This window comes from Notolepis coatsorum (genome assembly GCF_963971535.1).
Source record: "Notolepis coatsorum genome assembly, chromosome: 2".
NCBI classification, from domain to species: domain Eukaryota; kingdom Metazoa; phylum Chordata; class Actinopteri; order Aulopiformes; family Paralepididae; genus Notolepis; species Notolepis coatsorum.
In genome coordinates this window covers 184,983,083-184,998,238 of record NC_140166.1, presented here as the reverse complement: position 1 = coordinate 184,998,238, position 15,156 = coordinate 184,983,083, and the positions used below count along the sequence as shown (strand labels likewise).

At 42.4% G+C, this 15,156-nt stretch overlaps 1 protein-coding gene across 2 annotated transcripts in view; it reads left to right on the top strand.

Moving 5' to 3' along the window:
• The first annotated feature begins 2,107 nt into the window (after positions 1-2,107).
• The window catches only part of echdc2 (enoyl CoA hydratase domain containing 2), a 36,643-nt gene continuing 23,594 nt past the window's right edge, over positions 2,108-15,156 (top strand). Inside the window, exons 1-5 of one of the 2 annotated variants that reach the window (XM_084308744.1) lie at positions 2,108-2,471; positions 3,748-3,815; positions 3,951-4,038; positions 4,152-4,238; positions 10,410-10,502. In XM_084308744.1, coding sequence (XP_084164870.1) covers positions 2,243-2,471; positions 3,748-3,815; positions 3,951-4,038; positions 4,152-4,238; positions 10,410-10,502 — 565 coding nt within the window. In that variant the 5' untranslated portion in view covers positions 2,108-2,242. The remainder of the gene's footprint in view (positions 2,472-3,747; positions 3,816-3,950; positions 4,039-4,151; positions 4,239-10,409; positions 10,503-15,156) is intronic. The other variant, XM_084308745.1, reaches the window with a different exon arrangement.

Sequence of the window (15,156 nt, the reverse complement as noted above, 5' to 3'; positions counted from 1 at the left end):
TTTTAGTGCCTTTGAGGTGCTTTGGTACCATGAGGTGCAAGCATAGTCGTAGTACCCTTGAATGAGTGCTCCTGCTAGAGTCTTCAGGGTATTCTTGTTTACCAGAGAGGAGATCCGGTACAAGAATCGCGTTCGTTGGTTGACTTTTTTTATTACATTGGATGCCATTTTGTCACAGGAAAGATTAGCCTCTAGGATGGAACCCAGGTAGGTAATTTCATCTTTCCTTGTGACAATATTGTCACCCACTGTAACCGAGAAGCCGTCAGTCTTGCTGAGTTTGTTATTTGAACCGAAGAGAATGGACTCTGTTTTGCCCATGTGTAATGATAGTTTGTTGTCGGCGAGCCATATGCAGATTTTGCCTAGTTCCGAGCTGAGGGCTTTTTCAACCTGTAACTTGTTCTTGTCAGAGACCAGCAGGGCTGAGTCGTCCGCAAACAGGAACAAGTTGCAGTCACAAGCTGACGACATGTCATTTGCATAAATTAGGAATAGTAGCGGTCCTAGTATGCTTCCTTGTGGAACACCACAGCTCACTGTGAGGGGGGGGGATAGGGTACCGTTTACTTCCACCATCTGTTCCCTCCCCTCCAGGTAGGATTGTATCCAGCTCACTGATAAACTATCAAAACCAATTGCTTTTAGCTTGTCAATCAGAACAATTTTGCCCTTGCAACGCTTGTTGTAAATGTTCTGGAGGGTGGGGAGCCCCCCTCCAATTGTGCGTTCGGCTGAACGTGTCACTCTTTGTAGTCTGCTTCGGTCTTGTGCAGTGCTATTCCCAAACCAGGAGGTGATGTTGCCGGTCAAGATGCTCTCTATTGTACATGAGTAGAAGTTCTTAAGGATCTTCTGACTGACTTGGAACTTCCTTAGGCGCCTGAGGAAGTAGAGGCGTTGTCGTGCCTTCTTCACAACACTGTCAATGTGTGTGGTCCATGTCAAGTCCTCGGATATGTAGGCTCCGAGGTACTTAAAGCTGTTGACTCTCTCAACCGGTGCCCCGTCGATGCTGAGGGGGCTGTAGTCCTTGACCCCCGACCTCCTGAAGTCCACAATCATCTCCTTTGTTTTGCTGACGTTCAGGGAGAGGCTGTTTTCCTGGCACCATCCCGCCAGGACCTTGACCTCTTCCAGGTAGGCCCTCTCGTCGTTGGCAGAGATCAGGCCCACCACCACTGTGTCGTCAGCAAATTTGATGATTGTATTGCTACTCCGCTGAGCCACACAGTCGTGTGTGTACAGGGAGTAGAGGAGGGGACTCAGAACACAGCCCTGGGGGGCCCCTATGTTGAGGGTGATGGATGAGGAGGTGCAGTTGCCTGCTCTCACCACCTGGGGTCTGCCAGTCAGGAAGTCCAAGACCCACTGGCAGAGGTCATAGTTCAAGCCCAGGTCCCTGAGCTTGGCTATGAGTATGGAGGGGACTATGGTATTGAATGCCGAGCTGTAGTCGATGAATAGCATTCTCACATAGTTCCCCTGCCTCTTGTCCAGGTGTGATGCTGCTGTGTGCAGCACATGGGCTATGGCGTCCTCCGTGGACCTGTTGGGGCGGTATGCAAATTGCAGGGGGTCCATGTTGATGGGGAGGGAGGAGCAGATGTAGCCCTTTACTAGCTTCTCAAAGCACTTCATGGCTATGGAGGTGAGAGCTACAGGGCGGTAGTCGTTGAGGCAAGCAGGCTTGGATTTTTTGGGTACAGGGATAATAGTGGACTTCTTCAGGCAGGTGGGGATGACAGCCTGTGGACAGGTTAAATATGTCAGTGAATACTGGGGCCAGTTGGTCGGCACAGACTTTTAGGACGCGGCCGGGGATGCCGTCCGGACCTGCTGCCTTCCTGATATTAACTTTTTTAAAGGTCCGCCTCACCTCATGCTCTGTATCATGTTAAAAAAATAAAATAAAAATATGTTGGTGATATTGTGCAAAGATTAACTGTACCCCCATGTACGAAACAAAATAAAATGAATGAAAAAAAAAAACTGAAAAACAGGCCAAATTGCCCAAGTTGCTTATTGTACAGTATTTTGCTTCGTCAGTGTTGACATGTGCAGGCAAGCCCCTCCCCTTCCATGAGGAAGTAGACGTAGACTGTCGTTAAATGCGGCTAGGTTTCGAAATCACGCTCGGAAACTTCCTTGGACCTCGACCCCATATATATATAATCTCGACCCTATTATTGGAGTCATTGACACTTTTTTCGTTTTGAGAGTCTAAAAGAAAATAATCAGCATGAGTTTTCTCTGCAGACTGGCGGCGAGACGGTGTTTAGGGTTGCGCACAATTCTGCCGGGCACACTCGGTGGAGCCCATGGTTCGATTACCCGTGTCGGAGAGGAACCGCTGTCCGTTTGCGATCGCCCTCTGACGGGATACACCCGCACACAAATCCGTAGGCAACATACAGAGACGGCAGCTACTGTAGAAGTGGACCTAAAGCGATTGGAAGGAGATGACCATGGTACGGAGCCTTTTAAATAAGTCGCAGTCAATCATTATTCACCAAGCACACACAACCGAAGTGACAAACGCACCGCGTGTGTGTGTGCGCGAGTGAGTGTGTGTGTGTGTACTGTTGTGCCTATAAACTGATGTTTTGACAAAGCTGAATATATACTGTAGCGTTCTCGTTTAATTAAGGTAGCCAAACGCATTAGAATCGCAAAGCAGTTTAATTAATTGTAATGGTAGCTAGGGAAGCCTTCTTGCATGTCGATGAACAATCAGACATGAAACCTTTGATAGCCACTTTTCTGTGCAGACAATACTTATTGTGTAACTAACACTGAAGTAACCTGTTTATTTACCCATGTAGATGGTGACAACAACACATGTGCCTGTATATAACATAGCCCATCGTAGGGCTGGGACATATACATTACATTACATTTTACATTTAGTCATTTAGCTGACGCTTTTATCCAAAGCGACTTACAAGTTCTGTACGACAAGTCATCAGGAAGGGCACAACTCTATCAGCTGAGTAACAATGTTCATCAAGTGTTGAGTGCTACAGTGTAGGTTAGTTTATTAGGACAAGTGCATGACAACAGTAAGGTTAGTTAGGGTTAGATATATTTTTTATTTAATTTGTTGTATATATATAGGGGGAAATATGATAATCAGATAGAATTTATTTGATATAGCCTCCTACTGTACATCAAATATATTGGCTTAGGTATTGACAATCACATATAGATATAGTGTCATCACATTGGACTGCATGGTCATATAAAATGCTACAGTCTCCCAACAAACTTGTGTCATAACACAAATTCACAATCACAGTTTCACAACATCAGAAATCACAGTTTAACAAGAAGAACCCACATTACATCACACTCACATGACCAAGTTGTTTCGGGGATGGCTTACCAGCGAAGTGAAGAATAGTTTAATTTCACTACTATTTCATTCACAAGAAAAGGTTATCACTGTGACAGAATGTACAGAATCACTCTCTGCACTCAACAATTATAGTTTACTAAAACATAGCAAAAAGATCAAATCTCATCAGATGGCGAATCTAGGACAACATATTATCAAATGGTAATTTGTGTAAATATCCAGGGTCCTTGACATGAAAACCACTCCGGTAGACGATAATATTGCTATATTGTGCAGCCTGTGTGTCAGTAGGCAGTGTGTGAATAGTTATCTCTCTCTCCCTCTCTTTCTCCCCCCCCTCTCTCTCATTCTCCCTCTATATCTATCTCTCTCCCCTCCCTCTTTCTCAGGGATAGCAGAGGTATTGATGTGTCATCACAAGACAAGGAATGCTCTGGGACATGTGTTTGTATCACAGGTAAGCTGAGCAGTGTTTCTGCACCTATCTCTCACCCACCACCCACCACACACACACACACACACACGCACACAATGCAGCCTGTCACCCTCAACCCCCCCCGTACTGTGTTTAAAACCTCTGTCCTGTGTGTAGATGAAGGCGGTGGTATCCAGTCTGTCCCAGGACTCAGTCGTGCGTGTGGTGGTCTTCAGGAGTCTGGTTCCAGGGGTCTTCTGTGCAGGTGTGTTAGTTAGGTGTGCTTCCTCCTGAAATGGACACAATTGTCTACAATGACGTGTTTTTGTAAAGACGAAGGTGTGTGTAAGACATGTTATGGTCTTTGTTCTGATGTAGGTGCTGATCTGAAAGAAAGAGCTCAGATGAATGATGCATACTCTGATCTGTTTGTTCACGGCCTGCGATCACTCATGACTCAGATCGGTAAGGTCTTGTTTGTGTGTCAGCAGGGGGTCTACAGCCCAAGGGTTTCATGCTGCACTTCACTGCTCTCTCCCCCATCCCTCTCTATCTTTCTCACTCTCATCTCTTTCTCCCTCTCATCTCTTTATCTCTATCCCTCTCATCTCTCTTTCTCCCTCTCATCTCTCCTTCTCCCTCTCATCTTTCTCCCTCTCATATTTCTCATCTCTTTCTCCCTCTCTCCCTCTCATCTCTTTCTCCCTCTCATCTCTCTCTTTCTCCATCTCATCTCTCACTTTCTCCCTCATATATCTCCTTCTCTCTCTCTTTCTCCATCTGTCTGTGTCACTACTGTCACAATTCTCCAAAATACTTGAAAAGCTATTTGTAGATAAATTAGACCAGTTCATTGAAAATAATATGTTACTGAGTGAGAGTCAGTATGGATTTCGGTCCAATAGATCCACTGCTTCAGCTGTGACAGACATAGTGGAGGACATAGCAACAGCTATGGATAACAAAATGTTCACTATAGGGGTGTTTATTGATCTCAAGAAAGCTTTCGATACGATAGACCATTCCATACTATTGTCAAAGCTTCACTCATATGGGGTGAGAGGAATAGAGCTAGACTGGCTAAAAAGTTACTTGGATAACAGGCAACAGTTTGTGAACTTAGCTGGAAACGTATCTGAACATATGAACATTGAATATGGAATTCCACAAGGTTCAGTTTTAGGACCTAAACTGTTTATTTTATATATCAATGACATATGTGAAGTGTCACAACTATTGAAATGTGTATTATTTGCGGACGACACACATTTTTACAGCTGAGGATATGATTTAAAAGCTTTAGCAAGCATTATCATGCAGGAAATGGATACATTCAAGAAATGGTTTAAGGAAAATGAACTATCATTAAATGTGAAAAAAACAAAGTTTATGATCTTTAGCAAGAGAAAAAAAGAGGAAAATGTTGTATTGTCAATAGATGGAGTTAATATTGAAAGGGTTACAGAACTGCGTTTTTTGGGAGTATTGCTGGATGAAGGTTTGACCTGGAAACCTCATATTGCACATGTAAGGAAAAAAATTACTAAGAGTATTTTTATTGTGAATAAAGTTAAATATGTATTCGATAACAAAGCAATGCGAACATTGTACTGTGCACTCATATTGCCTTATCTTAATTACTGTGTGGAAGTATGGGGTAACACCTATAAGAGTAATATAAAACCAAGTATCTCCTACAGAAGAGAGCTATTAGGATTATTTGTAAAGCAGACTATCGAGAACACACTAACATATTATTTATTAATTCTGGATTATTGAAATTACAAGAGCTAGTTAAGTTACAGACATTAGTAGTTACATATGTACAAGGCCAAAAGTAAAGCATTACCAGCAGTGGTGCAGTCGTAGTATGGGAAATGCCCAAACGCCACATGCACGCACGCGCATACATGTTCCCTCGGTTGCGCACAGAACAGATGATTATTATGCATAAATGTTTTAAATGTAATTGTAGTTACAATTTCTTTAATTGAATTAACTTAAACTAGAAAAGTAAATGCAAACTAAATTAACAATGTAACTTAGAGTTAGTTTACAGAAGGACAGTTTCCTTCAGCGACTCCCCGTCGGAGCTGGGCGGCTGCTCCGAGGACTCATTGACGCTGGTGGAGAGGCGGTAGTGGAGGAGAGGAGTCCGTTGTTATGCTATCGGTATCCTATTATTATGCAAAGTCTAGGTGATAAGTGCCGGCCGGCGCGACGAGTCCAGTGACAATTGTGAACTTTGTGTGCGCGCGTGCACATCCGTGCGCACTTCTGCCTCAGTGACATACCTAAACGGCGTTTAACCGCGTTTGTGCACGACTGCATGCCTGATTACCAGCCAATCTACAAAACAGGTTTGTCCTCATATCACAAAATGGAGAGCATAGAAGGGAAGGTCATTTTAAACATCAGTGTGCACGGACAACCCTGAAACAGATGTGTATATCAGTGGTGGGAGTCAAACTCTGGAATTCTCTTTATAATGAGTTGAAGTACTGTAAAAATATTTTCCAACTAAAAAATACTTTTAACACTTTGGATGCCCAACCCGAGTTTTCTCGGGTTTACCCCCCGCGAATGCCCATAACGAGAATATTCCTTTTATTTTTTTTATTAGCGATCTGAATTCATATTTCATCAACCGAGTCTACCGTTGGAAAATCAGCCACCCCAGGCGCTCAGATGTGAAAAAAGCGCCCCTATCGTCTCCCAGATGGTAATTCACCCTTTTGGATTGGACTCAATGAAAATTAATGAGAACAAAAAACCCGGACTCCACATTTGACTTCTCACTCATGTAACCGGGGTCGATCAGCTTCATGCTGGACCCTCAGAGCAGCAGCAGATTTTTTCGAATGGCGATCAGGAATTGGAATAATCCATTTGGATACCATCTGATCTCAGGTAAGGAATCTATGTTACCAGTCTTAGGATAATCAGACCCGTTTTCACGGAGATATAAGCTTTTTCTTTTTTTTGTGATATGGCTGTTTGACAAGCGATTTTAGCCAGGCGACCGATTTTTTTAGCGAGCCGACAGACAGAATTGTATCGCCTTCATTGTTATGAATGAGAGAACCCACACGGCAGGAGATTCTGAAGCGACGGTCGCGCAGCTATTTCTGTCGCCTCGCTCAAAATCGCCTCAATCCTATTTTTGGAGGCGACGGCAGGCAGGACAATGAGGAAATAACATGACTTCTACAGTAGAAGTAATGCAGAACAGTTCTACTGGTGTATCATTTGTACACCGGCATTAATGTATCATTCAATACATTCATTGATCAATAACCTCCGTATTATTACCATGCTACTTATGTTCATTATTATTAACGGGAACAATTTAAATAAATAACGTTAGTTTGAGAAGCTGTAGTGGCCGCTTGTCATTAACTAATAAATGAACAATGCGATGCACGATGCACCTACTAGTGTTTTTATACTCGGGTAACAAAAGAAGTTGTGGATGTTGACAGAGTTTAATGTCCAGGCTGCAGCTGATGTAGTTTGTAAGGTTTATTGTCCAAAGAAAATTATGGTTGAGAACAAAACAGTTTGCGTCTTCCGTGAAAAAAACACTCTCTCAGCAGCTGCATAACAATACTTGTCCAATCGTTGGTAATGAACGTATCGTAGCGATCAAGCATGCATAGTAATGTCAGGAAGAATGAGGAGGTTGTATTCGTATATGGTGGTTTAATTCCAGCTCAATATGGGTTTTACAGGTTAATACTCTCTCGTACTGCACAACACAGCTACTGCTAACCCGCTTCACAACAACCTAACGTAACGTCCGGGACTCCGGTCCCGGCGGTCCGGTCCGCCCTCCTATATCTCCCGGGGGGAAACACCCCCAGCTAAACAGAGCGACACATAGCTTATTATACCTGAGAACGGTCGCCTCTGGTGTGGGGGGCTAAGCGATTGTCATTGAGCGACAGGCGAGCGACGTCTGTCGCCCGCCGTGTGCAGACCACTTAAGAGCGATCAGGAACTGAGAGAATCGATTTTCAGCGTGCGGCACTAGCGTGCACACATACACATATACTATCGATAATCTAGCGTTTATTTGAAAACGATTCATAAATAGGCCGACAAATGACAACGTTCTAGAATATTACAGTACGGGGCGATTATCATGGAATCCTCTTTTTTTTTCGTGAAAACAAGGGTTTTTCTAAATGCTATGAAACGGAAATGAACCGATAAAAAAACAATCTGCTTCGACAATGTTGACTGGAAATAGGTCATTGATAATGCGACGGGCAGATTAGACACATAGCCATAATTTAAAACATAGATTAGGCGATATTAATGCTAACATTGAAGTGGATGTGGGCATTCAAGCACTAAATGTGCGCCCCCTGCTGGGCATTCAAAGTGTTAAAGACAGAACAATGAGAACATATGAACAGCAGGTATACATTTATCTGTATCTGATTTTATTTATTTTTTGTTTTTTTTTCTCTTTTCCATGCATCTGAGGTTCGTGACGCAGTTTTTTGTTTGTTTGTTTGTTTATTGGTAGCTATATCAATATAATTGTTATCATTATTCATAGTCATATTATCATTATTATTGTTATCATAGTTATGGTAATGATTATTATTATATTATTATTATTATATGGTATGAAGCTGTAAGGTGCACTTGAGCTGACCATTATGTTAAAATAAATATGAAGTTTGGAAGGGGGCAGGAAACATACGTTTTCTTCATCCTGCTCCTTTTCGACCATGGGTGTATCATGTTAAAAAAAAAGATGTTGGTGATATTGTGCAAAGATTAACTGTACCCCCATGTACGAAATAAAATAAAATGATTAATGAATCTCATCTCTTTCCCCATCTCATCTCTCCTTCTCTCTCATATCTCTCATTCTCTCATCTCTCTTCTTCTCCATCTCATCTCTCTCCTTCTCCCTCTCATCTCTCTCCTTCTCCCTCTCATATCTCATTCTCCCTCTCGTATCTCATTCTCCCTCTCATATCTCATTCTCATCTCTCCTTCTCATCTCATCTCTCCTTCTCCCTCTCATCTCTCTTTCTCCCTCTCATCTCTCTTTCTGCCTCACATATCTCCTTCTCCCTCTCATCTCTCATCTCTCTCCTCTCTCATTCTCCATCTCATCTCTCTTTCTCCATCTCATCTCTTTCCCTCGCATATCTCCTCTCTCTTTCTCCATCTCATCTCTCTCTTTCTCCCTCACATATCTCTCCTCTCTCATCTCTCTCCTCCCTCTCATCTCTCTCCTTCTTCCTCATCTCTCTCCTTCTCCCTCTCATATCTCATTCTCCATCTCTTTCTCCTCAATCTCATCTCTCCTTCTCCCTCATCTCTCTTTCTCCCTCACATATCTCCTTCTCCCTCTCATCTCTCCCTCTCTCTTTCTCCCTCTCATCTCTCTCTCATTCTCCATCTCATCTATCTTTCTCCATCTCGTCTCTTTCCCTTGCATAACTCTCCTTCTCTCTCTTTCTCCCTCACATATCTCTCCTCTCATCTCTCTCTTTCTCCCTCTCATCTCTCTTCTTCTCCATCTCATCTCTCTCCTTCTCTCTCTCAGCTCTTTCTCCCTCTCGGTCTCTCTTTCTTTCATAGTCATACTCAGAGTAGAGTTTATGTTTTAGGTCGCTTTCACACAGGGGCTGTTTGGTCCGGACTATCGGACCAGAATTCGATAGTTCGGTTTTTCGGGTTTGTGTGAATGCGCATCGAATTCGGTCCGCGGACCAAACACGCGAACTCTGGTCCGCCTGAAAACGTAGGTAGCTGTTGCTATGTCCTCCACTATGTCTGTCACAGCTGAAGCAGTGGATCTATTGGACCGAAATCCATACTGACTCTCACTCAGAAGAAGAAAGAAAAAAACACGGCTTATTATTAATACCGTGGCCCTGCCTAAATTCAATTAAATTAGAAACTCTTCACGGATCAACTCAGGCCTCACAGTGTGTGTGCTACAGCATCACCCGAACATATTCACCATTGACTTGTTGTGTCAAAAACGTAGGCAAACAGCCACAGATACACACACACACGGAGCGCGGCATTACAAGCACACTGTGTAAACATGTCTCGTGGACAGACTTGGGTGATCCGCTGATCTGGAGTCAGACATGGCTCGCAGTCCACACACACAGACACACACACACACACACGTGCGCGTGCGCGCACACACGGGCTCGCAGCCACACACACACACATTTCCACTCTATCAGCCACGCCTCTGCTACTATCACGCCTGCTCACGGCTACGCAGTTTGTGTATTTCCGCATTTCACTTTCTGAAGGGGAGGGATTTCCACTCTCCATTGTGTCCAATGGACGAGCGCCCTTTTCGACCGCGTGACATTGTTCAGAAAGTTCGTTGCGCTTGACAAATTGCTATGTGAATGCAGACGAACCAAATGATGAATGCAACAATGTTGCAACTTCACCACCAGAACCGCACAGAGTCCACCAAAACTATATGTGAAAGCGACCTTACAAACCTCTCCACAGTCCCTTTTGAAATGTCACATCCCAGACAGACTGAAGAGACTGTATTTACTGAGTCAGTACAGTGTTTTCTTTTGTATGTGTGTGTGTTCTTTGTATGTTTGTTTGGTTGCTGTGCTCCCACAACAGCGTCGTTGCCCATGCCAACCATAGCGGCAGTGGACGGCTTTGCCCTTGGAGGGGGACTGGAGCTGGCCTTGGCATGTGACCTCCGCACAGCTGGTGAGTGACCTTTGCCCGTCCACCTCAAAACCCTGAATGAGGGGAGCCTGCTCCTGCTCAGAGACGCTTAGCTAGTAGCTGCAGCTACTTGGGACAGCTCTGCTGTAAACACTGGAACTAACCGTGCAGGTCTCTACTGCGCATGGGCATTGGGCAGAACGGCTCCGTATCCGGCTCGCGCAGATTACATGGCACCATTGTCGGCGAGTTTCCAAAACGAAAACACCTTTTCAGCGTTCCCGCTAGGGGAACGTGTTTTCCTGCCAAAACTGCGTATCTTTTTAACACTTTGGCGACCAGAGTCCTGCTGCGATTTATAGTCCAGAGGACCGAGCTTTGTCAACAAACCGATGTACTTTCTAACAGCTATATATATACTTTATAGTATTGCTATCTGTCCATTCTCATTGTCACTTGAGTGCATAAACCGTGCCTTCATAATGGCTTAAAGAAAAATCCATTGGTTGGTTGTCATTTTATAGCGCCGTGAATATAAGGTTTATCGCAGTTTTCGCCTCGTCTTTTTTCTGGGATATGAGGCTATAAAGGCTAGTCACGTTATATCAAACGCTATTTCTGTTGTATATATACGAATGAAATAAAACAAACTGCGTAGCATCCGGACTATTACAGAGCATCTATGGATGAAATGGGGGCGGCGGGGGACGCCGATCAGTATTATTGATTAGCAATACAGTGTGCGTTCAAGTAGCCATTTTCACTGATCGATCATTTGCGTGTTACAACAATGTCCAATCCAGCTGTAATTTGGGGGAATAGTATCCTACCCATGTGATCGCCGGCAGCATTTCGTCATTAGTCATCGGAATCTGGTAGATCGATATGTCCATTGGCTGATCATAAATCTCATTATTCCAGGCTGAAATCTGCGTTCGGTAACGTGATCAAAGATGGAGTATGTTCGGCTGGGATCGAGGCTCATATGAAACGCCCCAGACAGTAAAAATGTTTTTCCCCCATTCGACCTCAATGATACTGCAGTGGAGCAATGGCGCCCCTAAGAGGATCTGGCCGGTATTGCATGTTGCCGATTTAAATCTGGCGGGTAAATCTGCAGAGCCGATTGGGGACCTTGATCCGTTTATTAATATGGAATAAAACAATAACAACTTGCCACGAGTTAACTCGTGGCTCTGGTCCTCAACGGGTGGAATCGAAACACGAGTTAACTCGTGCTTGGGCGGCAAAGTGTTAACTTGGACATGCAAACGTAATCATTCAGCAACAAAAACAAAAACCCCAGTGTAACCATGGCCTTAGAACGCAGCCTTCCCCTCCTCCAGGTGATCTCAAGACCCATCAGCGGCAGCAACATCCGGCTTCCGGGGCTATATATTTCTGACTTGAGTAAAAATATTTACAAGCATCAGGAAATGTTAACGGGGTTCGCACAAGGTCATTGAAGTGCTTAAAGTGCTTGATTTTTTACAAAAAAAAGTCAAGGCCTGGATTTCCTTAAACAGTAAATTTTTTAACAAGGTGCTTAAAAAGTCATTGAAATTCAAATCAACCATTTGCATTGAAAGTTTTGTTCATCCATGATAAAATAGTTCTGAATGAAGAAATATAGTTTTTTAATCTAAAGTGTAACTAATTGTCGGAAATTGTTTTTTAAGCCATAAATATTGGATCCGATTTTCTTTTCAATAAAAACAATTGAATTGTATAATTTTAAATGCCCTTTTAACACACTGGGCGCCATGGGTTATATCCATCAATATACCCAGTCTGCCACTGTTGAAAGCCTATGGAGATGTTTACCTTCTTTGCAGGCCAGGGCTATAACTTTTTAAATGTTATTGCTATATTGACATTACTATGGCCCATTCAACATCGATTATCTATCGTTCAGGATGTGGGAACGTTATATTTTTTCATTCATACATTGTTGTGTTAATACTAGGGATGGGTACCTTTCACATTTGAACCGATACAGTACCGGTACCTGTGAATCGATACCGGTACCCAACGGTACCTTTTTTCGGTACTTTAGTCTCAAAAAATTCAATTTACCTACCTCAGTTGTGAAGAAAAAAATCCAAACTTCAAATAACTACAATTTCGACAGTTTTCGGCTTGCCATTGCCCCGACTGCTTTGTTGTTGAATCAAGTCAAATCCTAGGTAAGCATATATTGTGCGTGTGAACGTTGACATGAAAAGAAAAAAGGTACATTTTTTATTTAAATTTTTTTCTCCGGTATCTCACTTGAATCGATACTCGGTAGTACCGACGTGTTTCGGTTCCGTACCTCAAAAGTACCGAATTCGGTACCCATCCCTAGTTAATACCGTCTAGAACAGTGGTTCTCAACTGGTCTAGCCTCGGGACCCAACATTTTCCTTAGTCATTAACCCATTCTCCGCCATTGACGGATTAAGACGTCATTCCTCGCCATGCTTAATCTGCCAATGACGGATTACGCCGTCATCGAGATCAATATTTCTAATTTTCGTCATGGTATTCACATTTCACCCACGGAGTCATGACTGGTGCTGTAGATCTCCACTCAACTCTCCAGCACTTCAATACCGCCACCTGGTGGCCGATTGGCGAGTTGCCAAACCGGAAGTGGGGCCGGAAGTGCTTGGTGTCACCCCTATTCCGTCCGCCACTCGCTAACGCTCGCGGGACTCCATCTGGACACACTGGATAATCGATCCGTTGCCATAACTCGATAAACAACATTATTTGGACATATATGGTATTATACAACCTGGAAATGGAGCGCATAGATCAACATCCCATAATAGCGATCTTTTTGCTCCAGTATCATCCCCCATCGCTACGAGGAAGCTGCGGTGAGTTTCAGCATTTTTGATTATTATTATCCATACAAACTGCTATGATCTATATATCACCCATACGACATGAATCATTTAACGTCGGTCATTGCATTATAAACGACCCCCCCCCCCCCGCCCCTCCGGTCACCAGCAGATGATGAGTCATGACGTTTAGGACCTTGTACAATTGACATTTTTAATCTGACGTCAATCGCTATCAAACTGCATTTGATTATCTAATATATGCATAAATGGCTATAACTCACGTTCTATGAAATACTGCAGAAAACGATAAAAACATATTCATACTCTAGACCGTATTTTTGTATGAATGTGTGAATGAAAAAGTATAACGTTCCCACTAGGGCTGCAACTAATGACTATTTTGGTAGTCGACTAATCTGTCGATTATTTTTTCGATTAGTTGACTAATCGAAAAACAATTATATAATAAAAGAAATAAAAATAAAAATAATATATATATATATATATATATATATATATATATATTTTTTTTTGCACTACCTATCTTTGTGAAAGTGGCTTCTCAGCTCTGGTCCAGCTGAAGACAGAGCAGAGGAACAGATTGGACATTGAGCATGACCTCAGAGTTGCTTTGAGACTTGTCAGGACCAAACAACATCCCCAGTTATCCCATTAGTTCCCCCAAACTTACTGTCGGTCTGTTATGTTAAGCTAAGAAGTCTTCAGCTGGCTGGACCAGAGCTGAAAAGCCACTTTCACAAAGATAGGTAGTGAAAAAAAAAAAAGTATAATTTTATTTATATTTTTTTATGACTAATCGACGCAACAATTCCTCGTTGACGACTTTTTATAATCGATGTCGTCGATTATGTCGACTAATCGTTGCAGCCCTAGTTCCCACATACTGAACGATAGATAATTGATGTTGAATGGGCCATAGTAATGTCAATTTAGCAATACAATTTAAAAAGTTATAGCCCTGCAAAGTAGGTGAACATCTCCATAGACAAATAGAGCTGGCAGAGGATGGTATAAGAAGGGTACAATGCCTGGCGAAGAATGGGTTATGTCGTGACCCAAAATTTTTAACCACTATGATTTATGTATAAAAAAAAATCAGTAATACGCAATCTTTCAAAACATGAAATAAACACAAAAAAGTGCAACAAAAGTGCAACTATTGCTAAAAACCCAATGAAATCAAATAATAATAAATAATTATGCTTAGCAGATTTCTTAGCTTAACATAACAGACCTAAGTTTGGGGGAACTAATGGGATAACTGGGGTTGCAACAAAAGTGCAACTAGGGCTAAAAACCCAATGAAATAAAATAATAATAATAATAATAATAATAATAATAATAATAATAATAATAATAATAATAATAATAAATAATAAATAATTATGCTTCTTAGCAGACTTCTTAGCTTAACATAACAGACATACAGTACGTTTGGGGGAACTAATGGGATAACTGGGGTTGCAACAAAAGTGCAACTAGGGCTAAAAACCCAATGAAATAAAATAATAATAAATAATATGCTTCTTAGCAGATTTCTTAGCTTAACATAACATACCTAAGTTTGGGGGAACTAATGGGATAACTGGGGTTGCAACAAAAGTGCAACTAGGGCTAAAAACACAATGAAATAAAATAATAATACCGGTAATAATAATAATAAATAATATATCCTTCTTAGCAGACTTCTTAGCTTAACATCCCAGGGAACTAATGGGATAACTGGGGATGTTGTTTGCTCCTGACAAAGCAACTCTGATGTTGCATCTGAACATGCTCAATGTCCAATCTGTTCCTCTGATTTGTCTTCAGCTGGACCAGAGCTGAGGAGGCCACTTTCA